Below are 26,871 nucleotides of genomic sequence, written 5' to 3'. Positions count from 1 at the left end.
GAAGATCACGGGTAGTGCTTGTTGCATGCAGTGGTGGAACTGCTGTTTCGGTTGCTCCAAGCTACGCCAAGAGGGTCATCCTGCTCTAGGCTGCTCCAAAAGCGTGTTAATTTGAATAATTGCTCCATGTCTGCTACAAACCAGTCGCTAGGTAATGGTGGTTTCTTCTGGGAACGAAAACAAAATTTAATGCAATAGTGCCATTTTCTGTGAGGTGATACAGCTTCTGCTATTTTTCCACTAATGTTCGCGGACTCGCTGATTGCCAAGAACTTCTAGTGCGACAGAAAGGTTTCTTACATGGTATCTGACGCATTGTGCCTTTATTTCAAGGACATTGTAGTCCAGGTGTCGAATACACCCGGAGTCTTTTTTTGCAATCCAAATTGACGAGACACCATTTCCAGAAGAGCGCTGCTAACAGCTTGATGTGCTCGTGAGATACTGTTCTGAGTAACAAAAAGAGTTGTTGAACATTTGCAATGATTCCACCTGGGATCAGCAAGTGCTGTGAAGGAAGCAGTACAAGACTTTCCAAGACCCAACGTGTTGTGTTTTTACAGTGGCGGGCCTTATGTAATGAAGAGCCTAAAAAGTCTGCTGAAAAAAAAACGTGTCAGCCCTGCCCTTCCCGATATAGGGGAGTGTTCGTTGCACAACGTGCACAATGCCTTTGGGAATGCACTAGCTGCATTGGGCAGTAATGTAAAAGCGGCACTTGTGGACACTTATTGCTTCTTCAAGAACTATGCAGCACAAAGAGAGCGTCTGAAAGCCAGCCAGAATGCCCTCAACCTACCTGAGAATGTATCTCTTTGACACGTGAGCTTGTGTTGTCTGACACTTGGCCCAGCTCTTGACTGGCTCATTCAACACTGCCAGCAGTGAAAGAGGTGGTGCTGTCCAGTCGAAATGCTCGTGGAGGTGTGTTTTATAACCGCCTGAATCTATCTCTCACAGATTAAGCTTTTCTGTCCAAGGCATTTTTATTGTGCAACTGTACTGATTTGTTTGTCGGGTTTCTGACCCTGTTCCAAAAAAACAGAGCCACTGCTACACAGACTTTTCTGAGATGGAAATTTTGATCAAGAAGGTCCTTGGACGTTTTTTTTTTTTTTTTTTTTGCGCAAAGAAGTCTACTAGGAAAAGTCCGGAGAACTTCGTGAAATTGATCTACCATCCAACTGGAAGGAGCACGTTGAAATCGTCGCAGATACCGAAGCTGCCCTCGCTGAGTGGGCACCACATGAAATGAAATGGTTCCAAGTAGGAGCAAGGAGCTTCCACCTAAAGGCCGCTGGATACCTGCTCTCCAGGCTTCCACTTCGAAAATCTGTGCTGAGGGACCTTCTTGGCTGCATCAGCAAGCCTTTTAAGTGTCGAAGGCTCTGCTGCATCCATGAGGAACTTGGCCAAACGCTTCTCCAATAATTGCACCTCACCAGGTGTCCTCTTTGATGGATGAATTCAGCCTTGTTACAGCAGAAAACATTTGACTATAGCCCTTTTGATCAGCTGGACAAGTTCTGGCAAAAGATCTTTGAGCTAAGTCTAGGGGATTGGCCTTTAAGGTACCCATTACTGGGAGCTCTTGTAAAAGTTCTGTTAGGCCTCTCGCATGGAAATGCAGATGTAGAGAGAGGCTTCAGTGAAACTAGGCGTATGCTTCGGGACCGAACTAGTTCCTCCATTTCAAGTGTCAACGGCCTTCGGTCTATAATGTCTTCCTCGGAAAGATTTGGCCGCAATGCAGCAGCAGGGCCCCCGAGTGGAGAGCTCGTGAGAGCTGTGAAGGGCTCTCGGAAACGCCAGATGCAGTGACTTGAAGGCCAAGCATTGGAAGAACCACGCGAAAAGAAATCAAAGCCAGGTGATTCCAGTGCTACAAGCTAGGCTGGCAAACTGCAAGAATTGCGGGCCGAAATTGATTTAGTTATGATGTTGAGCAATGCTGATCTCATCTCGAGAAGCATGAGCAAAAAATGTTCCACTGATGTGCAAGTGTCCAGAGTCTTCTGAAAGAGGGCAAGAGGAAGCTCTTGGAAGCTTTGTCAAGCTTGCACTCTTTGCAGACAAAGATGTCCTAAACCTATAATGCAGATAATTAGGCTTGCATTTTGCTTGTACAGTGTTTGTTCTCTTGGAACTGGTGTTTCGTGCTTGAAATATTTTTTTGGAAAAACCAGCTAAAAGCTTCTAGTGCTTTTATGGTCTGTGTGGTTCTCTTTTCTTTCTGCAGTCTTATTGCATGGTGAGGGATTGCATGGCTCTGAGTAGTAGTCCTTACAAGACAATTAAAGTGGTCCAAAACAACCTGCTCCAAAAACTGGAAAGTTTGCTCCAAATCCTCATTTTTGGTGCTCCAAGCATTGCTCCAAGTAGCCAATCGTGTTGCACCACTGTGCATGGGTGATCAATATAATGTGCACAAACTATCCATACACAGAGATATTTAATAGCACTGCAGAGGTAGCTGATTGAAATACTGGCCATTGAAATACTGAGGTTGTAGCATGTGTGGGTGCTACTGCGGCTCGGCGATTGCGGGGCAGACTAGGCTTGTAGAACATCTGCGCAGGGCACATGTATAGGTTAAAAAGGCCTTTCTTGTCCTTCGGCTTCCTGTGAAACTGCCACTGGTGGCTCTATAGTCTCGGTGTGCAAACCAGCTCCAAGCAAGGGCACTGCCTTCGCAAGAAAGAGAACCTGTCAGACAATTGGAATGGACATTCATTCTATGTGTGCAACAGCATGCTTGAGGGAAAGCCAACCATGAAGTAGCATTTTGCATAACTTCTATGTGGGAGAGCTTGCTAAAGGGGGTTCGTGGCAATATCGTAATCCCCTCAAAATGTGGAGATGCAGGTCACCACTCTTAATGACAAATGAGCCTTTAGATGCTGCAAACCACTAGAGGACCGAATGCACCATTGGCAGTACCCACACCATCATAGTGACATGCAAATAATGTTTTTTTATTTGACTAATTGTACCTGCCCTAGTGGCTCAGTGGCTGACGTGCTGCTGAGCATGAGCTTGTGGGTTCGAACCTGGCTTCGGCAGCTGTTTTTCTGGTGGAGGTGAAAAACAAGACTGCGTCGAGATGTCGGTGCACGTTAGATATAAATTCATGGCTAGCGCAACATTATGGTGCTCCTTAGCCCTGTCGTAGCTTTGTCCACAGAGTAGCTCCAGTGTGTAAAATCCGAAAGTTGAATGTGAATGGTTGAGAAAAATGTAACCAGCAGCAGCCATGAATACTGAAAGTTAATTCAAATGGCCATTTATTTTTATGATTACGAGGTTGCTCGAGAACTGGTTCTTCAACGGTTCTTCCATAGGGACCGCTTCTGGACCTACCGATCGGTACTCAATCAATACCGAATGTCCAGAGCTCGCTTCCCACCACCCAACCCCTCCCTCTCCCGCTGCCATGCTGTAGTATGGTGCCAACTTCAAACATCCACATTTCCCACGCATGCACAATGGCACTCCCGCTTGCTATCGGAGCGGAGCGGATTGTGAAAGACAGTCAGCTAAAACTCGCTAATGTCCCCTGTGTCACCAATACATAGACCTACCACATGTGATTTGGTCCTGTGAAGAAAAACCAAACAAACTCTGAAAAAGCACCCCATTTCATTACAAATTACGAACGAGGAGCAGTGGGAGGCCGCGCTGCTCAGCACAGACCCTATGACCCAGGCCTCACTAGCCCAGGTGGCCGAAGACGCCGCAGAAATCTGTATGAATCCTGCTGTCACCGGAAGGACACTGAAGTTGACCTGAAAACGGTCCCACCTGTGGCAGCAATAAAGTTTTATCTGATCTGATCGGCGTGTGCAACAGTAGATAACTTCATTGACAAAAGCAACTGATGCTTCAAGCAGTAGGCTAAGGTGGAATTTTTTAGTAGCAACTACCAGTTGGATTCTAATGCACATCACCATCACTGCATATCATTTGTAACTGTGCCAGAAAAGTGATGACCACATGCAAGTGCACCAAGCATGAGCTCAACAAAGCAACTTCCAGTTCAAGGTTCCTTAGTAACCATGACACCAACCGTGGCGCAGTTTTTAGTGTGAGAGCATTAACTTAAGTGGCTCCTTGAGTGAGAAAGCTTGCGTCCCTGAAATTCGAGAGAAGTTCTCACTGGCTGCACTGTAAACCAAAGGAAAAGCGCACAGGTCTCGGAAATATCTATAATCGGCAAGAGGTTGCCATGGGGTTAAGCAGTGGCCTTGGAACTGAAACATAAACTCCTGCTGCTTCGCCCAGCTTCGTAGCAATTGCCCGTGATTTCTGTTGTCCTTTTTTTTTTTTTTTTTTGTTCATGCGTACCAAAGGTGTATATTTAACCTCCATTTTAGCTGATGGCATTAGCTTGCATGCCACGTGTTCAAACTTGCCTGTAAGAAATGCACTCCTTGTATAGGTTATTGAAATTTCGGGGTTTATTTCCCCCGTTTGCACATTTAACATCACCCTTTTCCATAAAAAAAATGCAGCCTATTTTTTATGTGCACCCATAGCACAGATTGCCAGAGAGCAGCTATCAGTGCACAAAGGGTGCTGAATGCAGCCTAACTATTTTTTATGTGCACCCATAGCACAGATTGCCAGAGAGCAACTATCAGTGCACAAAGGGTGCTGGCTCACCTCTTTGGGAAACAGTCTGATCTTTGCTCCACAAAATTAAGCTGGTGATGGAGATAAAATAGCTCTGGTCAGCGGAAACTCCAGCCACAGTAATAGATAAAGTTACTGCCTGGAATATGAATGGAACAGACACACTTACAAAAACATTAAATGTATACAGGGAGCCCTTGGCACTCCTGGACAAATCACTCGCGCCAATTTAACGGACACTCTCTGAACCCTAGACTCACAGGAAGGTACTAGCCACCCTGTCAGCAAAATAAAGGAGCTCACAGGCTACGGCCAAAAAAGGCCTACATTACCAGATACAGTTGGTCTCTAGACATGAAGGGGTTCAAGGTGACTATTAGGCCCACAGAATCTTCCGGAAGCAATCTTCCAGAAGTCCTCACTCGGAGCAAGGTTGTGTACAAATACGGACACAGAGGACAAAGCTACATTGGTGAAGGCCGAGTGGAAGGTCGTTTCACTAAACAAAGTGCGTGGAATATGATGTTTTTGTTGCTGTAACATGCATGTTACTTAAAAATTGTATCCAAGTGCTGGTCACGTCATGCACAATTTACTTGCTTGAGTCACCCTTTTGAGATTACTCTACAGCGTAAGGTTCCTAACAGGTACAGCAGTGCACCCTCCTGATGCAGGGAGTGTACAAAATGGGTGCATGCCTGCAAGTGGCACGTGATATTGGGAAGGCTACGCGTGGAAGGGCGTGCTGGGGATAAGGCCGCCCAATCTCCCAGACTGCAGCAAGACCTCCTCCCAGTGAGTGAGCCCGCTGGGGAGGTCAGTTCCATGTGGTGGAAGTAGAGCACGCATGATGCGGAGGCTTTCCTTTTCCACAAGCAGTATTTCTAGGGTGGACTTGAAAAGAAGTGGGCAGTAAGCATATCCCGGTGAATCCACAAAATATGGACAGGGTAAGGGTACAAGTCCAGAACAGTGTGCATGCATGGTTCCTTGTAAATGCAATGCTTTGCTCCAGTAACGAATGCCAATGCAAGTGCCTGGAGACTGTCCTGAATGGCAGTGAGTTCCACCAATAGGCTTGCTAGAGGGCAGAGGGTCTCGTAGGTGTCGCTGTGGTTCAGGGTTTGGTGGGAGGAGCATGTCAAGGCCATAGTTATGAAGTAGTCGTATGCCCCAGCGTCCACAAAAGCCTTCACACCTTGGGGTTGCATCACAGATGCCTAGTTAAGAACATCAAGGAGCTAATGGCTGGAGTTTCGCTTGCATGGCACCAACTCACCTTTGAATGTTCAAAGGTTAGGCTTGCTGCGCCGAAGGGGGGAGCATCGAAGGAGGTCACAGGTATGCAGTCACCAGGCACCAGGCTTCATTAAAACGCTAGCTTGAGCATACAGTGGTTTCCACTGGAGTCATAAATAGCACGCACTAATTGTGAATGACAGCACTGAAGAGAAAGGATAACGAAAAGAACAGATGCCTGTTAAAAATTCGTTAATTATAAACACATCATTAAACCGAACTTTGACACAGCAGCAGACAGCAACGTGCACTGCTGTCTGCAATGACCACACATTTTGCTACTTGCCCAGATCACTTCAAAAAGCTGCTGCAAAGTTTGCTGAAGTACCACCACTCGGTATTTCTGTCAATTAAGAAAGCGTCTTGCATGTGTGAGCACGCCAACAAGCTAACACGTTTACAGATAAGGCAGGGTATGTTACGAATGTCTCGGCGGCAGGCCCCTTCTGATTTCGCAGGGCTTCTCACATGGTATCCAGACTTGTGCTCCTTACAGTGTGTGACGGCACCTCAGAGAGACGCAGAAAAATGGCCTACCTTGTGACTGGATAATGAACTGGGATGATAACAGGGCGCCTGCAGTGAACGGGCAATGTTCAATAGTGTGATATGAATCTCCTTGGCACAGAGTATTCCTACAACTTCTCCCACCCTGCCTCAATTTTGCCGACAAGTCTCACACAGCGGCGACTAATACTTGAGAGCTCAAGATATTGTCAGCTTTATTGCGATTATATATACGGATTGAGCTTCAGCACCTCATTGCCTGCTTATCAAACTATATTATTATATTCATATTTTAAAGCTTTTTTAAGAACTGTCCTCCAAACTTCTGGTGCTCCACATAGGATGTAATCTGCCTGCAGTATTCACTGAGGCACTCCTCTAGCCTGTTTTGTGGGAAGGAGTGGGTTAAGAGGGCACACTGGACTTTCAATTTTTCAAGTTCAATTTTTAGCTGATTTCAAATATTCAATTAGTTTTGATGTGAGGTAATTAGTTCCCGAGTTAAAAATCTTTTTTGATTTTTCTTGAGAGCAATAGAAAACTATACAACAAAAAATTACCAGCAAGGCATGATACCAGAAGTTGTGGCAAATGAAATGTGGGAAGCAGTTTTTTTTGTTTTAACCTTTTTTTGTTTGTTTTGTTTTTGTATTAACTTCAATCATATACAATCACATACAAGTTTACATCAATTCTAACGTCTAGGTTTGAAGTAAACTTGCTAACTAATTACTGAAGCACAAAAGGCTAAATCTGCTTCCCTAAAGCTTCACAGTGCAGAAGAAATGATCTGGAACGAAAATTTCCTCTCGAAAATTTCCTATTGCTGCGATACCACTCATGGCAAAGAAGTTAGTCATGGAAGAAGGGGGTACTATGGAAAGATTTTTTAGGGGGTGAAGCCCCTTAGGGGCTGGGGCTGTTGGCGTCTCCTGTAGTCGTCGTCTAATCGTCATTCGTCTCGTGTAGTCATGGTACTAAAACTCCAGGAAACTCGTTTACGCCTTGCGCTAGAATGACACTCGTTTACGCCTCGCACTAGAGAACTTAGTGGTTCAAGGACGAGAGACTTTTACAGCAAAGCTGTATACCTCTACCCCCCTACGGCTTCATCTTCACTGGCAAAAACACCAAGGCACCAAGAATACACTTATACACTGCATGCTTCGCCCATCACAAGGTTTCACATTAGTGGAGATTGCCTGGGATTTTTAACACGAACGTTTTATGTCGGGGCCCACCAAGATCTAATTGACGTTATATCCGTCACAGAAATGACATTGCCAGAAAAACTTGGATTGATGTGGCTGCGCCGGGGGGATTTGAGCCATGAACTCCCGCCGCAATGGGAGGTACGAAACGCGCTCCCGACCCAAACAGACTGTGAACAGACTGTGAACGCTATGAAGAGACGCGTGAATAGGACAACGAACGGGCCTTATATCCTTCCTTCCAGGTGGTGCTGTCATCTAGGAGAGGCAAAGCGAAGTAGTGCATCATGATGCTAATGAGCGCTGACAGTTGGTGCCTCGATGCCAACGCCTACGTGTACGGGGGACGCGCAGCGTAAGCTGCGGAGAAGCCGACTTGCGGATGTCGCGCTCGTGACACGGTCCACTGCTTCTTTCGCTGCAGTGTACCGTGTGTTCATCAAACGATTTGCTGACAACCCATTTGGTTTGGTTCGCACGGACAGTTTGCGAGTGCCTCTGGTTTCAATTGGATTTACGCAATGCCCCGGCACGTGCAATCCTGCGTCTAACGTTAATGCATATAACGGTGCCACACTGACGAAATATAAATAGCGATGTCCAAGTTCATATCGATGCACAATAAATATTCAGCTGCTCCTGTGAAGGCACTTTTCACTTTCATGTTTTACCGGTTCTTATGGAAGAGGGAACCACTTTTGTTGAAATCGGACCTCAGTGGCTTTTATAAGTACCTGGTACTGTTCCAAGTACAGAATTTTTAGAAAAAAAACTGTTGAAATATTTAAAAGAAAAGTGATACCTAAAAAAAAATTTTGGGGGCAATTTTTCTGTCCCAAAGACCCATGTGCTGCGATATACCGTGCCCTTGCGGTGCGGCGGAAAACGTTGAAACTTGCTATGCTGCACGTGAAAACAGTTGGGGTCTCATGAAAAACACTGGCATTGCTGGAGATCGAACCTACGTTCCAAACCCACGATTCTAGCCCTAGGCTACCGAGGCAAACATCAGTGCTCTTTTAGCAGTTGTCAAAAGAATAGGAGGAGTGTTCAAAGTGAAGCAGTAGATGGCGCTGGGTGTGCACAGGAAATGCTGGACTTGTGCCCACCAGGGAATGGGATCTTGCGTGCATCCCATTGATGGAGCTTCATTGTCACCTACCCTAGAATGTGCATTGCTTATTAAGTTAAGCCAGAACTTAACTGGAAGAGAAAAAGGCGACTGGTTCGGTCAGCTGTGTTGCTATTCTAATAATTCACAAACTTGTGATCGTTGCAACAAAGCCATGCAAGGTGATAGGCTGATGATATATTTTTTTGCTAAAATTACTTTTGTACTTTTTGCGACGTCAACAAATAGGGGCACTACAGGTTTGCCTGGCACCAGTCATTTGCACCCGACTTGATTATTCTCATTCTGAAGGGACATCTTCCACCTTTCATAGCACTAGTCCAAATATTTCACAAGTACAGAGCCTTATAAAGTGCTTCTGGTCCACGGAGCTAAGGAAGTTCTCTTGCAGCACAAAGCGTGGAGATGCTATCAGGGCAATAGATCATTAATAGTGTTTAAAAACATGCAAGTGCTCATACGTAGCACTTCCTCTTACTTGTGCATTATTATACTTTTTGAAAATTTTAGAATGAGCACTCTGTGAGAGCCAGCTTTAAAAAAAATCGTTCAGAGGGCACGACGGCCAGCTAAGGCAGTTTCCGGGGCATTTTTCATACACCAGCTGACTCACCGCTACTCATCTATAAAAAAAAGCGGGCATTACACCCAGTGAAAATTAGCTATAAAGCTAGAATGTTTACACAGCGCAGATTTGCCATCTCAAGCTTTTTCGATAGTTTTCAAAAACATGGCGATATTTTCTCCCAGGTATTCCTTCTGGTGCGCGCAAGCTGCAACGCAAGGCAACAATTCAGAAGGCCAAGGTTAGATATATACTTGGCTTGCATTGAAGCTGCAAGAGTGGATTTTTGTACAAGGGACAGATATTGAGGATATCATTGAAATGGGTTTTCCATTTTCCAACAGTTAGCTACATTAGTCCTCTGCAGTTACGCAAATATTTGCATTGAACAACTCTTCTCCCTGTACCAGATCAAGTTGCAGACCTATATATTGCATGGGCTTGAGAATACTATTCTCAGCCCTCCAATAAAGTTAAAAACAGTTAAGGGCACAACTAGCTGAAGTTACACCAGAGCCATGAGTAGCGTTGTAGTGGATAGCTATGGATTTAGGCCACCCAAGAGTTCTGAATGGAATACTGACACCAAATTTTTACGTTCCCTTTTAATTGAATTTAATGCCTTAATGGCCTGGCAAATTCAAAAAGAGGTCTTTGAATACTTGAGCGCATGTATCAGTCTCAGTTTCCATCACTCCCAGCCCGGGGGCGGCGCATATGACCACTTATGACCTCACCGTTTTGTGCAGACATCAAAACACTGCGGAGGCCGTTGGAGGCATTGTTTTGACAGCCCTGCTGCCAGAGCTGAGCTGCTTGAAGGCATTTAGACCCAACATCACAGCGGATATCTGATGACCGCTTTCAACAAAAGTCCTGATGGAGACTTCTATTGCAACTCTAGGCTATATTATCGGCTCCTTTGCTGCATGTGGAACCTTGTTTTTGGCAAGAGTGCCTTTCTGAGGAGCAGTTATGCCTCTAGCTGTAGCTACAGGCATCAGTTCGTAAAAGCACCAGCGCTTAGTTGGCGCTCGCCAGGCTGCGTATGTGAAGTGACTTCAAGAGTTTCTGCTGAACGTTGGAGGCACATGGCTAGGTTACCTTCATTTCCCTACCAGAGTGATGTCACGATGCCCATTTGCTGCGTGCCACTCCACATGCCATTCCATCGGCGCAACAAATGAGATCAAACTAAAGTATGTTCCACGCGTCGTAGCCAGTTCATATTTCAGCCAGGGTATTCTGCTGCATAAAGGAAGCAACTGTGTAATAATATTAACCTCCAAAATTGGTTTCAGTACCCCTCTAATAACGTGTGTCTTCACCTCTAGCGGAAACATCTATAGTGGTTAATTGATCGATTGATTCGCGCCGACGCAATGCAGGCGATGAGGCACACCAAGGTGGAAGGCTCCGGATCAATTTTGACCACCTGGGGATCTTTACCGTGCGCCAAAATCTCGTACACATGGGCGTTTTTGCTGTTCGCTTCAATCAGAAAAGCGGCCGCCATGGCCGGGAATCGAACCAGTGTCCTTGCAGCGGTTGCAGCTACTGTGCTAACTTTGTGTGGTAACAATGAACACATTGAACAATGAACACAAGATTCTACACCAGTGCTGCAGCTTTTTTGGTGCATAAGCTTTAATAGCACAAATTACATATACACAACTCAGTCCTTTTCATTTCACTCATTCGGCAGAATTGCAAGAAGTATGTACTCTGCTATTTACATTACAATGGGTAGGAAGGTACTAGGTGAACACAACAGTGCTACATCTATGACAATGCTTCAGCTCCGAAGCAATGAGGGGTAAAAAAAAAAGAAGGGGAGGGAGGAGAAAACGATCCAGATGGCAACAGGGAAGGACATGGTACTGTGAACGCTGCAACAACTGCAGCACTTAAACTGGAGCGAACAGAAGAACCAAATGGAGGATCGAGGATGAAAATGCTGGAGACACAAGGAGGGAGAAACAGAAGAGCCAAAGGGGTTCATCCATCACTGGTGGCCACTCCATTCACAACAGGGCATTTGTGGTTGCAGAATCTGGGAAGAGTGTGTGGTAGCTCATGACTGGGACATATGCAGCTGTGATAATCCGACCTGAAATGAAAGAGAAGAAATAATGAATCACATTTACAAGCAACAGCATTCCGATCACATTTGAAGGCTTTTTCTACAAAAAAATAATCCTCACTATAATTTAGGTCCTTAAAATGATGAACAAGATCTTTGTATTGCAATTTCCAAAATGTCCTCAAGTCTGCAAATATCAGAACCATTGCCCGTGTTTGGTCATCCAATTTACACCATTTTCCAAATCCAGTCCCAAAGATAGACTATAACCTAGGGTTCTGTGTTTTCAGCAAGCACCAATAACCGTAAAATTAACTACTGAGGCTGTTTTCTCGAAACCAGTAACTGAAAAGCCGTGCAAATAGATAGCTTTTGCCAACCTTGAGCACTGCAGACCTCTTTCAGTAATAAAAATAACTGTCATAGAGTCCATTTCATAAAGTTTGAAATGATTTTTTTTTTTGCTTTTTGCATTTTGGGCAGCTCTGGAGCAGCCACAGTTCAAAGAATGGCAGATCTAGTTAAAATATTCTCTTGATCTACATGCCATGTCAAACGCACACGTGAGTGAGCATGTTCTGACCTGCATTTCTTGAGAAGCCTGCCCCTCTGGCAGACAAAGCATCGCAATGCGCAAGTCGTTTGTGTTAATATTTTTTTAAAGAATCAAGTTGATTAATTACAGTAGAACCTCGTTGATACCTTAAAAAAAAAAAAAAGCACGCGAGGGAGAAACGTTCTATCCACGATAAAGTATGATCTGCCGCAGTAAAAAAAAGATACCGAGATGAACATGAGCATTTATTGGCCTTTTTCACTTGTACATGTCTGTCAACGTCTGCTGGAGCATGCTGCCGCCCTTCAAGAGCAAGAGCTCCTTTTGCTAAATATTGCAGTGTTGTCCGCGCAGGGATTGTCCTTTGCAGGAAAGCAACTCCGCACCACTTCTAAGCAGACTACGGCCTGAGTATATGTGGTCACCAGAGGCGCCTCTTCCTGCACGTCGTCGCCGCTATCTTTCTCGGAGGCTTCGTCCAGCACCGCTGCTGCTTCATGGCGTGATCCCGCCATAATTTCTTCCAACATTAGCGTTCCGTACGTTGGGATGTCGTTATACAGAAGGCAGCCGCATTACCAAGACACTCCGGCTAGCCCGACCGCCGCTTGTCGCCTGCTTATTGCACCGCACGCACTGAGGCTTGGTCCGCAGGCACGTCAGCACATCTTTTGTTCACCGTAAAACCTATCACCCGGTCGTAGCTGGCTAAAATTTTTTTAAATTTTGAATGTACTTACCGGGGGAAAAAACACCGTAATGCTATGCAGCATTTTTAGTGTTCACAATTGAAAGCATAGCAACCGGGAAATCGTATGAACCGGGAACGTATCAACAGGGTTGCACCGTATTTGCATGCTTTCAACAGTTAGAATTTTGTGAGCATTTAAAATTCAGCCTTTTTTTTTTCACTGCAATTTATGACTATCTGAACACATCTAGAGCTGCTTTGTCAACAGCTCGGGATTGGGCGACTTGGTTCGTACTGACTAACTATCAGCTTGACATAAAAACCCCGGACAGTTAAAAAGAAGACAGGGACTTAATTAATGCTGTGTGTTTTAATACTGCTACAGTTCTAACTTCTGTGAATTCCTCAAGCTGTTGTCCCAATCTAACTGCATGTCACCAGCCACAACGTAAACAAATGTGGCAAGAATTGTTAACGCCTTTAACGGCCAACTGCAGCAAAATTTCCCCTTGGCCAAAATTACCGTATTTTCGCGCATATAATCCGCAACTCCACTTTCAGCTCGCCGAGAAAAAAAAAAAAAAAAAAAACTCGCGGATTGCCCACAAATTTTATTGCCCACAAAGGCTTCACCAAAGCTACTGCTCAAGCAACACATCACATAATATGTAGACAGAAAAGGCCTATATTTAGAAAGTAGAATACACTGACTGCAAGGCTAAAGTTGCAATTCACTCAGTGTTCTACCTTGCGTTCTACACTCAGCTATCACTTGAGCCGCAGTCCTCACTGTTGTACACAAGGTCTCCTTCACGGCACAATGTGCATTGCCGTGAAGCTGCACTAAAGGAAAAACCAAGCATATTACCCGCACCCCTACTTTGACACTGAAATATTCGCATTATTGGAGCGGGTTATACGCGTGAAAATACGGTTTTTTGAATGAGTAGTAGGTGCCTAAAAATCAGTGTGTTGAACCAGAAAAAGTACTGGTTCAGTTGTGGTTTGCATTCGGGTACATGCATTTCGTTCCAGTTCAGTTACATTTCAACGAAATCACACACCGAACCGTTCACTAGCTCGCACGTTTTCAGAGTTGTGAAGCGCGAATTACCAGCTAAGTGCGAAAAAAAGCTTTGTAATTTAGCCACCATAAACCTTAAATGCAATTTTTTTGCATTTAAAACAATACTTTTTTCCCAATAAACATGCTGCAATATTAAGGTCAACTTTAAACAATTAGGCCACACGTTAAGGAAAATGTACCAGCCACTTTTTCACCCAGCTCTTATGTCGTCCTATGGACTACATAAAGCCACTGCCAAGAGACACTGGGATCTAGTGGTGCCTCTTTTTCGTTTTATTGTGCTACTTGCATACCAACAAGCTAATTCTGTTTTAAATATTACTTGATTACGCCCCTGCTGACGCTGTGTGACCGAAAATTTGAGCGTTTTTCGGTGTTTCGTATTTTTCTGGTAAAAACGTCCTTGAAGCCATAACTGAGTTGAGCGAGTTACCAAAGGCTAGTTCGTTCAAATAAAGGAACGTTGCGCTTTGTTTTCATGGTCCATTTAGCAGCAGAAAAGTAGTGCTGACTACGACCTGCGGCACATTCGTGCTATCACATCAACCAAGAGGGAATGCTGCCTGCATCCCTATACCAAAACAATCTACAAAAGGCTTCCACATGAGATCACACGCACACACACACACACACAACAGGGTGTTCCATCCACCTGTGAATAGCACCTTTTCCTGCACAATAGACTATAGTACGAATGATTCTTGTGGCAATCAGAAAACTCGAACGTCTATTTCCCAATGCTGGCATCCCCCTCAATTAGAAAGAATACTATCTCTTGAATTTTGAATTGACTCACGAATTTTGCATTGGCACGTGTCTTTTGTTATTCCCATTTTGTGTTTTAGAAACCTATCTCTGCGGCCCTCTTCGCTTCCCCCCCCCCCCCCCCCCCTCTTTCTTGCTGCATGTGGTTTGCCTCACTTTCTGTCTCTGTCCCGTCTGTCGTGCTGCTGCTTTCATTCGTACGATTACATACCAACCAGCCAAAATTTCAACACTTTTGAGGTGCTACACGAAGGCACATTTAGGGTTTGAACTGTGGCCAGTGCGCACTGCACAGGTGGCAAAGAGAACCCACCTGCAAACCAGCGGCCATGCAGGGCGTTGACGGAGGCCACTGCCGAGGCTATAGTTGGGCACTTGACGTACACATGTCCCTCGGGTGACGCCCGATCCACATAGACATGCAGGGCCCCACCATGCTTGCGGCACTCCTCCATCACGTCTCGTCGAATCTCCTCATCCCAGGAAGGATTCGTCTCCGTCAGGGGGTCAAACATGTTGGACAGCAGGAAACATTGGGTGGCTATGGTGGGCGCTGCCGCCGCCGCCACTGCTGCTACGGCCGTGGCCTGTGGCTGCCCCGGCAACCCCAAGGGGTTCATCTGGAGGGCGTTCACAGCAGCCTGGGGGATCTGGAAACCCGTGCCTACGACAAGACAGCACACCACAACCAAATAAATCGCAAGTCAGTGACACTGGCTCAAGCACCTGAGCTCAGTGACAGCAAAAACAGGCGCACAACTTGGTAAGCACAGCCACATTCACCATTCTCTCTTTCTTTCGCACAAAGTATGTCTCAACATATGCAGAAAATTTCCCCTGAAGTGCATTTAGTACAATGAAGAGCCAGGTGCATTTAGTACAATGAAGAGCCAGTAGCAGCGGCGGCCAAAGCACCAAGTCGCTCTCCGACAGTTGCCTCTGGAACCCTTGCACCGAATCTGTACCTCTCCCAATGGTTTCGAAAAATACCACAGCTGCAAGCATTCGGGAGACACTGGCTTGGCAGTGTGTCATGGTTACGGTGGCCATATTCTGCATGCAAGGACAGCCTGAATGCTACTAATCAACCTACAATCATGTGCTGCAAAAAAAAGAGATTGAAATTTTGAGAAAGTTGGTAGAGCTTGTAAAATAAAGCCCATGGACCTAATAGATAGATGTAACTTTATTAGGCAAGACTCTGCCGAAGTTGAAGACTCGGCCAATCCAACGCGACCAAGATGGCGACACCCGGTGCCGTCGTTCCGGAGATACAGCGGCGCAAAAATTGCCGTATTTTCGTCATTTTGCTGAAATATTTTGTCACCTATGCTGACATAAATATTTTTCTTTGGCACTTCGCGATCATTTCCGATGGAGAAAATTTGTAAACGCATAGAATATAAGACGTGTAATCTGAATATGTGACTTCCGAAAAAACGATTTTTTGGTCACTTTTCGCCATCTGATCCTCACGTCCCCCCCTTAAGGGGGGACGTGGCTTTCAAAATCAACTTTTTTATTTCTTTGTGGATTTTGATGAAAATTGGCACAGCAACTGGAAATGCTTCTGTGATAACACCATAAAAATTTGAAGTTAATATTTTGATAACTTTTTTATGTATGAAATTTTCTTTCTGTTCCGCTTGTACCGAGCTTGAGCGGCTTATAAAACACGATAGAAAACTTGTTCGAAGTGCTTTGCATTCCCAAATGAATGGACGAGGTCGTGACAGTTATAGAATTTTTTTTTTACAACACAATGTTTTTTAGTTTTCATTTTTTTAGAGGTTAATGTGCAACAGGCATGTCAACTGTGAACGATTATTTGAATAAAAAAATCACAAAAAACAAATCTGGAAAACTAAAAGTGTCACGACCTGAACAGTTCATCAAGGAATGTAATGCAAGAAACGGAATCAAAATAGACCCAGCGGTCACGAAGAAATCCCTGGGACAAGCGACACAGGTGGCAAAAAAAACTGTTTTGAGAAAACGGCTTCCGAAGTTGCAACATAGGTTTCACATATCAAAAGTCGTCACGGTTGTAGCCTTTCATGTCTTTTTGAGCATGGGGCTTCTGGAAGGCCTTGCCTTGAAATTGGAGTGCCTTTTCAGCCTTTCTCTTTCCAGAAAACATCATTTTCAGCTCCTCCGTGAAGAGTACATACCCCCCTTTGCAAACCAAACAGAGGGGAGATGGGTTTCAATGGGCTTTCAATGCGAAGTAGGTTAGTTGGTTGGCTGTATCGCACTGGACAACCTCCTTTTGCAGTGTTGTCACCATGGCAACAAGTTAAGCATTTTTTTAACTTAAATTTGAACATTTTTAGCTTTTTTTTTATGTTTTTCTTGCCTGGCACAGCAACTTAGTACTCATAGTGCAGGTGTTCATTGCCAAAAGTTTGCATACCACAAGGTTGAAAATGAGCTACTTTGAAGCTTGGTAGAGTATTCTGCATAACTCCCAACTTCAATGCAAGAGCATATTTTTTTTACTACTTTTGACATTCAAGGCATCCAATATTTCTCGCAGCACAGCTAGTATGCCCTGAGCAATGGTATCAATAATTTCCCTAAAAAAATCACTGTTAAATGCTGCCACAGTAACGTACATTTTTAACGCAGAGAGCATATTTTTATTCCTATATTACTAACTCAAAACCTGTTTGCATGAAAATTACAAGTGCACGGGAAACGTTGCGCAAGAAAGGCGATATGGCTCGCGCGCATCGCAGCGCACGCTTACCGCGACATATCGAGCTTTGATTATACCTGATATGGCTGGTCAGGTCGCTTTTAAGATTAAAACTAACGTCGCAGGCATTAATTACAACTACTGGCGTTCAATCGTAACCGGTTGCCCAGTCATGTGATGCTCCAATGCGCGTCGGCTATGCCGTGCGCGCCGCAGCGTTTGACGCGTCGACCGTTTCTTTCTCAAGGCTAGCGAGCCCACAGTCAAAACACAGCAATAACTAAGCGTGTAAACATCGCAAATCCGACTAAAAGTTCACTTCACGAACCGCTATCGCAAGCGCGCACACCGCGTCACCCTCCGGGGTCTGGCGACGGTAGAGTCACGCGCACCACGAAACGTTCGATGACCTCCGCCTTTCGAGCCCCACAACTTCCCGTAATCTGGCTCGTTATCTCTGGCATTCCCATCGCGATAACGTCCGTGTTGAATACCACAGATTGAACAGAAACTCGGCCGAGCGAAGCGGCGAAAATGAACTCAATCCGCTCGCTACGCAGCTCAGGCGGCCGCCATCTTGCGTTGCGCCCGCGACATCCAATCAGGAGGGTCGCTGTTCTGTGCCCCGACCGGAGGACCAATAGCGCTTCAGCATCTATTTCTAGCTTCGTTTGTGCGTCGTTTCTTTTCTGCCGTTTGTGCGTTTGTGAATGAACGAAGATAAAAGAGACGAGCGGAACGGGAAAGACGATCGCTCGGCCGATCTAACCATATCAAAATGGCCGCGCCCGGTGGCACCGTTGCGGAGATAGAGCGCTCCGAAAATTGCCGTTTTTTCGCCCTTTTGCGCTGATAGTTTGTCACCGCGCCTGACAAAAGTATTTTTTTATGCCACTTTGCGACGCTTTTCAGCGTAAAAACTTTGCAGACGCACAGAATAGGAAACATAGAAGCCGAATATGTGGGTTTCAAAAAAACGATGTTTTGGTCATTTTTCCGAAGTTGAAAGCCGCGTCCCCCCTTAATTAAAAGAGTACTGATTTTTAAGTTTGCTGAAGTATGCATGAACCCATATAACCCAGTCTTTTTAGGAGAAAATGTTTCACTTTCAAACATTTGCATCCTTTACTGGTGGAGTCCATTAAGTGAAAATCCTGCTCCTCGAGTGCCAACATTCCAGTCCTCACCTTCGGCCAGCTTGGCCATGAGCTGCAGGCGGCCCGTGGCACCCAGGTCAATGCCGCTGCGGTCCAGCTCCTCGCTGTCCAGGAAGCTGGGTGCCTGGGACACGTCGGTGCGCTCAGTCACGTGGCCCACCTTCATTGGCCGGCCGGCCAGCTCGAAGCCGTTCAGCTGCTCCAGGGCCTTCTTGGCGTCCTCCGAGTCGTGAAACGTGATGAAGCCATAGCCCTTGGACCGATTCGTCTCCATGTCCTTGATCAGCTCGATCTTGTCGATCTTGCCAAAAGGCTCGAAGATGCCCTTCAGCATGTCCTCCGTGATGTTGAAGTGGAGGGAGCCCACGTAGAGCCGCATGGGGCCCACATTTCCCCGCTGCAGAGTGCTGCTGCTGGTGCTGGCGTTCTGGGCGGCCGCACGGTTCCTCTCTGCCTGCGTCGGCTGCACCACGATGGGGATGCCAAACAGCTTCTGGCCGTTCAGCCCCATGGCCTGCAGCGGAGAGTGGAACACACGAGTGAAACACTCATGGACAGCAGTTATCAGATAAGCTTCAGGCAGGACTATTTCGCGATCCCTCGGGAGTTCGATATATCCGGGTTCAACTGTATTTATACTGCCCAATGGCAGACTCCATACAGGGGGATTACTGCTTACTCGAACTGGTTATGGTTCACTAAATTCATCTATCTTTTTTATACTCAGTCACAAGTTAACAACAGCAGTAGAGGCACTGAAAGGAAGTTCCGAGAGAATGTTGGTTCAGCAAGAGAGAAAAAAGTGCAGCGCTGTGCCACCTTGTACTGCTATCTCTGCCCGCTGCTGTATGAGCAGCTGGTATAAGCATCAATGAAACCGGGCCACCAGTAGATAAAGTGGCAGAACACCACACAAAGGAAGCAGAACTATGTGCTGTATGAATGCGTTTGTCAATTCGTATATGCATAACCACTTTCAACCCAACTATAACCTTGTTAAACTGAGAATAATTGAGAATCATTGAGGCGCAGCACTCCACTCTTGCGTTAATCTAACGTTAACAATGGGAAACGGCGCTGTTTTTTCCTCTTTGCTGCTGATCTAAGTGCGGCCGTATCTCGCAAGTGTCACACAGAACTTTGTCAAGAACAGCCTTGGAACACCCCACATGTGCTTCGTATCGTTTGTGTCTTTACCGATTGCAACCATTTTAAATGCACACCAATGTATCATCAAGGATACTGCTGCACGTTTTTAGAAGTTTTTGGCCACTTTAATTATACGCACAACTTTTGCAGCCATGCTAATGTAACTTTTTTATTCTGCTGTCCTGCTTTGCTAGGGATAGTGCTGAGCAGATCCTTCATTCACGAATGTTTGAAGAAACAGGCAGGAGCCCTATGGCTCAGGTTCTGCTTTGCTGCAAGCTTCGCTGCACAAGTGGCCCCAAATGTGCTTGACATCGTACACAAGCTACCTAGGAAGGAGCACTCACCAAGGGCACTGAGTCCACATCTTGAAACTCGACATATGCGATACCCTTTGACCTTCGGGTCTTGTTATCCATGATCAGCCGCACATCACGCACCTGTACACGGCAATGCACAGAGCATGATGTGAACAAATAGAACTATTAGGCATGAAATGCTTTCAAAGGCAGCCTTTGAAATCGTGCGCCATTATCCTCATTAGCAGCATGAAACTTCTAAGAGAAAAATCACAGAATGAAATCACTCGGTTAGTTGGGAAGCAGGCGGTGATGAAGAATGAATAATGAGATACCGTAAAGTTCCGAGCGAACGAAAACCCCCGAAACATCGCCCACCCTCCTTTAGGGGTGAAATATTCAATTTACTAAAAGACCCCAAAGATCGCCCACCCCGAAAAACCATGGCTTTAGCACCGTAGAGTGAACAAAAAAAAAACGCCAATCATCTGTTCATGCGTTGATGCGGTCACTTATTTGTCCTTTTCGCACTTGAGCCGAAAGTTAGCCCACCTTGTATTTTTTCTTCATATCTCCACAGCTTTGGTTGGCGGTGCGGCCACTTTTTTCTAGTTTTTTTCCCACCTGACCAGAAAGATCGCCCATCCCGTATTTTTCACTTGATATCTCTCTACTTTGGGTGGGCGTTCTTTCGGAACTTTACAGTAAGTTCATTCTTCATTCGGGCCCCTTCATAATCAGCTACACTTGTACTATCTGCAAATGAACAGCCAGATGGTAGCTTTTCGTGACATTTCATGCACCCGGCAGCCGTCTCATGAGCAATGCTCAAGAACACACACATAAATACGGCATGAAAGACAAATTACTGGAAGGATTTAAGGGAAAAATTGTGAACCAGAATACACGTACTTATATGAAACAATATATTGTAAGTAGCAAAATGTGGGGAGCAGAACTACACATGCACACTTCTGCCAGATTTCCGCTGATACACATTACAACGAAGACAGTGAACTCCCCATTAGATTGCTTTACCACCAAAGCCTTCTGATAAAGCACTAGAATTTGTCACAGTTCAGCCTTGTGGCTTTCAGTGTATAATGATATGGCAAAGAAAGCAAATAAGTTCAGGCATTCGTCAATTACACAGAATAAAAACCTGGTCAACCATCATCACACTTCTATGTAATGCAAATCTTGAGTGCAGCTTCAGACGCCGCACTTGCATGAACAATATTTGTGGGAGTCGCTCGCTTCAGTAGAAGGCAGTGGGCTGGAGTGGAGGCGGAGGGGGGGGGGGGGGGGGGGGGAATATATTTGATAGTTATTTTAAAAAAATATGAAGAATGTGAAGAATGTTGCCCTTGTGCTTCCTCCGCTTTTCGCCTCACTCCCCCAATGCTCTCTTCTCTCCCCTGCTTTCTTGAGCTACCACCATGCCATCTTCCTTCCCTATCACCGTACTTTATCCTCCGCTGCCCTCTGTGCTCACTCTATTACACTAGCAGCTCAACCCCCAAACGGCCAAATTGCAAAAACCCATCACATTTGTGTAAATTTGAGTATGCAAGTTTTATATGTTAAATGTTTGCATGCGGCTGTGGTGTTGTGCAAGAAAACCACCATAAACGCATGTGCCATGTGGTGAAGCCAGAAGGCTGCATGTCTCATTGTAACGGAGACCACCTTTCACATTTTATTCATACCTGACCTATTTGAGAAATTTGAATACTTTAAATACTTAAAAACAGTAAAGTTGTCTGAGAGTTCAATCAAACAGCAAAACGTAACACGCAAAGTGTCCAAATATTTTCACACCGTTCATCACTTTCTCCGACACCCTTCTTCCCCCCTATTAGGCCAAAGAGCCATTCCACAACAAAGACTTTTCATTCATTCATTCATCACAATGCTTTTGGTCACAGTCTGCACAGCATATCTAGCACTGGTTGCCCTATGTTCTAGTGGCAGATAACAATATGACACCTCTCATTTGTATTAAAATTTGTATTGCTTAACTTGTTCAGCGTCCTAGCCCACACCAGTGAAGTATGCACACCAACTAACCTTGCCAACTGCTGAAAAGAACTCTTCCAAGTCCCGTGCACGAATGCGCTGCGACAGCTGCATGCAAAACACTGTTCGCATGTCCCTCTCTTCGGGTGTGATGTCATCCAGGCCCCTAAAACGCACAAGGCAGGGAAACACAGGTTACCAGGTAACGGAAAATGGACGCTCAAGCAGTTATAAAAAAGAAAAACCAGGAGAAAAAGGACATCACTAATCAGAACATCAGAATTTCATTTTTGTGATCAGGGAACACATTGACAATGGGAATGCATTCTGATAGCAAAATAAGTGAATCGTCCAAAAATATCTATACGTACCCGTAGGTGTTTCTTTTCAAATGTTTTACTGGCGCTATGCAAACTGCTGGAAGTCCTGTGGTAGCTCCAGATACTATAAACTCAATTTTCAATAAAATGACAGCTGTTCTGACATCTATGCAGCAAAAAATTGTTTTGCCACTACTACGCAGTTACAAAACTGTCAGCACGTTCACCAAGTTGCCTTGATTGCATGCTAATGCTCCTTAAAAAACCCACAAACAATGTGCATTGGATTTCTGCAGTAAGAGATCTAGTTGCAAGTGAGGAGATTAAAGCCAGCTACCCGACATAATTTCAGACAGCAACATCATACCAAACAGTATTAAGCGTCCATCAGCTGTACGTTGGCAAGTTTTGTTTGATACTCCGCTCCTGTGGACATTTCCAGGGCCCACTGGTGGCTTTAGAACAACTGTTTATTCTCATGAAGTTTGCAACGGCTCTGCTGCAGCTCATTTGGGGAAAACCTAAGCAGCACAGCCACGCAAAGCAAATGGCTTGACAACTCCTCGGTAAAAGGGAATTACATCGATTTATAGCGTGTCTGCATCCGTTTTCTGCTATAAGGGATCTAACTGCAAGCCAGAAGATGACAGTGAATCGCAAAGTATTAGTTGTGACAACAAAAGAATACACCAACTCAAAACAGCAGCCAGTTTCTCCCGTAACTTTCCTTAACACTGGTTTCATGTCCTTGCCTGCTCGCCTGGAAACACTGCACTGGTCCCAAATGCAATATTCCTCAGCGACAGGGTTTTTACGATGCGTGAAGAGTTGATGGAAGCAGTAGTAGAAAAACATCCGCTTTTCCCAAGAAGATTATCCAAGAATGCGCAGACAAATAAAATCACCTAATGGTGAGGGAACCACGAATGCGAATATTTATATTTGTATCTGAAAAGTTTTATGCACAGTACTACTTTTTCTCAGAAGCACTGTCTAAAACATGTTACCTGAAAACGCAAATACCGAAGTTCTTTTACCATGATCTGCTTTACAAATTCAAATTTTCTACAAATTGTTTCAAATCTCCGTAAGAATTTTCAACTTGTCACTTTTTACCACCATCGATAAGAAGGGCATTGAATTGCCTGTATTTTAGAATGTTTTTGCCCACATTTTCAGAAATTTGACCGATTATTACTGTCAGAACATAAATATGAAAATTTATGATGCATGTTCCAATTCACCATTGGTGCCCCGATAGAAAAAACACGACCTGCTCATCGCAGCCGGTGACAATGGGAGGCGCTATGCCGAAAAATTGCCCTGTAGGGACACAGCCAAACACGGCAGCTTCGCTTTGCTCAAAGGCATACTAAAAAATGCCGATTGCACCGATGACTACCTATACTACCACCCAGCAACCAGAATTCGCGGTTAAGTCTGGAATTATTTATTAGGGATGCAAATGTCAAAGTACACAAGCAAACCACATTGCTACCATTTCCACCTGCTCGACTGGCATTTTTTTTTTTTTTCGAGCATTTTTGTTCATTTAAACATGCGGAAACATTGTGGACTATATTGTGGACCACCTTAACCGGGTCATTCTGTGCGTGGAAGCGCCACAATTGTAGGAGCTCCGTCAGGGTGGCTTAGAAGCTCAAGAAATGGCAAACTTGGGTATGGCAGCCGTCCCCAGTCAATGCTTGCGGTGAGAACGACCGTTAATCGTCGGGATATCTTTTTGAGTCACTGCCGTCGTACCGAAGCGATCGAAACCTGGTGAAAACAAATTGCCTTTACTGTGCGCCTTCCGGACTTGCTTAGCTATACGCAACAAATAAAATCGCATACAATATGTTCATCTAAGGTATGATGCAAACGTATTGCATCTTTCGGCATATTCTTTCGCGAAAGCGTTTTCTTCTTTTTTGGCTAGGTTTGTTGCTGAGCCTCCTGCCTAAGTCAACTACAGTCGAGTCCACTTATAACCATATCCAAGTGCCATGAAAATCCCATCGTCATAACCAATAATTGTCACAAGCGGGTTGCAAAATAAAAAGACGGAACACAGCTCAAAATATTTATTCACATGCAAGCAAGGTCGTACTACTACTAATATGCAGAAAAGAAGCCACAGTCGGTGGGACTTGTTTGCTTCACACAAAAGTGGCGCACGTCTTTTTCAAGAGCATCTATAAGTGCTTCACTTAGCTGAGCGAAAGCGGCAAAAAGGTCCTTGGCAAAAACGAAGTCCCTGAGGGACTGTATCATGCGTTGGGCCTCCTGCGAAGACACTACCTGAGTAGGCTGCGCAACCGTGTCGTCAGAGTCGTCACTGTCACCGCTGTACGTAGCATGTACCCGCACACAATCGCATTTTCAGTGAGGCACTCAGACGACTCAAAAACGCGGTCCTGACGTCCCTTACACAGAAATATGGAGGCAGCTGAAAGGCACCCATTCAAGCAGCACGCACATGACCCAAGCGCGAACGCACCAGTGAGCGAGCGGGCAAGTGGGCGCAGGGGTTTGGAAGGAAAACTGCCCCCCACCTCCCCTCGCTTCCTTGTAAGCGGCGCAGTCGACTCATTTTCTGAGGGGTGGACGGGATGCATTGCGGTGCATGCCATCGGCGCGGACAGCTGGCAGCAGCTCCCGGACAGCTGGCAGCAGCCTTGGGCCTCCCTACCTACACCTCCAACACACGCCTTCTCCAGCTCGGCCTCCACAACAACCTCACCGAAATCTTGGAAGCCCAACACACTTCCCACCTGCACCAACTTTCCCTCACACCGGCCCGGCCCGTCGATGGAGACTTCAGCTTATCGGACGCATGGCCCCGGCCACCCCACACCCGCCCTAACATATTCCCCTTTCCATTCGTTAATGCACCCACGTCCCTCCTGACCCCAAGCATATGCACCCCTTGTACAAGCGCGGCCGCCGCAACGCTCGTGTCTAATTCCTCGACAAACACTACAGCATGGATCCGAACACCCGCAATACCGACATCGCTCAGACCTCCACCTGCCACAGCACTACCATCGCAGTCCTCACCAACGAGGGCCGCCTCCCCACCTCTTACCGCCACCATCCCCACGTTCACCACAGAGTCTCTCGCCATCGCCCACGCTTCCCTGACCCACTGCCACCAACCCTACCTAACCATCACAGACTCGCGACATGCCTGCCGCCTCAACCAAGCTGCCCTCACCGCGCCACCAGACATTAACCTCCTATAATGCCTCCCTGAAGATATTGACCTCTCCATTGTTTGGACCTCCCGCCTCTCCGGGAATGAGGCGGCCCACCCCACAGCCCGCGCACTCTATACCCGGGCACTTCCCTCACCTAGACCAAGCAACTTCCCTACCCCCGACCCCTGACACCTCTCAACCCCCCGTACAACTCCATCCTCTCCCACTACACCAACTCCAGATGGCAATACCCCCCCCCCCCCCCCCCCCCCCCTTCCCTCACCACCCAACAAGCCTACATCCTCCGCCGACTACAGACTGAAACCTACTACAGTCTACGCCCGTTACAACGGACCACCTGAATCCGGAAAAAAACGTCCGCTGTAGCCGAAGTATGCAGTATCCGACGGGGGGGGGGCTATGAGCCCTACAGTGGGTACTTTGACCGATATTGCATGCATAGTACATACACTTTGTTCTTTCTACACGTCTGCAGCACCTCTGCACAGTGTTTCCGCGAGGGAAAAGAATCGCGTAAACACCGTTTCCAAAACTTAGCACGGGCACTTCGAAAAGGCCTAGCGCATGTGGTTAAGCCTGTAAAGACGCAAGATGAGCTGAGCAAATGACGCAAGAATATAACTAGGCGCAATTATAAACCAGCTAAAAAACATCAGTCGTGCCCATCAGCATTAGCTAGGCTCTTTTAAATCCCCTCACGACGAGGCAGGTTTTCCCGAAACCGTTCGTCAAACAAATCGGATCGCTGCCTGACGTTCCCTCAAGGAGGATTCCACCATTTTAGCGATTTTATTCTGGTCATTGAAACAGATGTAATGAAATAATCTGACGGTCAGCTGTAAAATCGAAAGTTAGACCAGTTGGACTGCGCACGGTTACCGGCAGATTACACACAATGGATGGGGAACAACCCCTACTTGAGGCATTTCTTACCTTTTTTCACCGAACGGAACGGGAACGATGCATGCGTGGGAATAATAAAAGCCGAACTTCACTGAACCCGAGTTTTTTATTACATAAAAAAACTGACGAGGGCAGACTCGCCGCCGAGTGCACCACTTCGAGTATTCGATTGCCCTGTTTTCAATCTCACCGGAGTCGCGTTTATCGGCAGCGGCCTTGTTCTTGACGGTACAGCGGACACTGTGCTTAGACAGGCCTGTAGTTCTGGCGATGTCAGCCTGTTTTTCCTCGTGTTCAACAGCGTAATTACGCTTAATTTATCAAACAGTGAAATCAGCTACCCTGCCGCTCATGCCGCTGGTCACAAAAAAAAAAAGACACTGGCTTGGCTTGGCTGCGCCAACGACCCGGCTGCCAGCAATGTTGCCAGACATAATAGTTTTCTTGCCAAAATAAACGAAAAAGCACACCGGGCACCGGCCCCGCGGAAGTCCGCTATAAACGTTCAGTCGAAACAATTTTCGCCTAAAACTTAGTCTGTTGTAGCCGATAGCCTGCTCTAGCCGGGTCCGTTGTG

The 26,871-nt window shown here is 45.9% G+C and overlaps 1 protein-coding gene across 4 annotated transcripts in view; it reads right to left on the bottom strand.

Annotated features, from left to right (window-relative positions):
• Positions 1 to 10,966: 10,966 nt before the first annotated feature.
• Positions 10,967 to 26,871, bottom strand: part of Caper (RNA-binding protein 39-like protein Caper) — a 30,132-nt gene continuing 14,227 nt past the window's right edge. For all 4 annotated transcript variants that reach the window (XM_077686821.1, XM_077686819.1, XM_077686820.1 and 1 more), the window contains 5 exons: positions 21,902 to 22,016; positions 19,880 to 19,972; positions 18,414 to 18,897; positions 14,842 to 15,192; positions 10,967 to 11,456 (listed from right to left, as the gene is read on the bottom strand). In XM_077686821.1, coding sequence (XP_077542947.1) covers positions 11,371 to 11,456; positions 14,842 to 15,192; positions 18,414 to 18,897; positions 19,880 to 19,972; positions 21,902 to 22,016 — 1,129 coding nt within the window. In that variant the 3' untranslated portion in view covers positions 10,967 to 11,370. The remainder of the gene's footprint in view (positions 11,457 to 14,841; positions 15,193 to 18,413; positions 18,898 to 19,879; positions 19,973 to 21,901; positions 22,017 to 26,871) is intronic.

Source organism: Haemaphysalis longicornis, unplaced genomic scaffold (genome assembly GCF_048455015.1).
Source record: "Haemaphysalis longicornis isolate Haplotype H1 unplaced genomic scaffold, Haemaphysalis longicornis Haplotype H1 scaffold_1, whole genome shotgun sequence".
Classification (NCBI taxonomy): Eukaryota; Metazoa; Arthropoda; class Arachnida; order Ixodida; family Ixodidae; genus Haemaphysalis; species Haemaphysalis longicornis.
The sequence above is the reverse complement of the archived record's forward strand: the minus strand, read 5'-3'. Positions and strand labels throughout refer to the sequence as shown.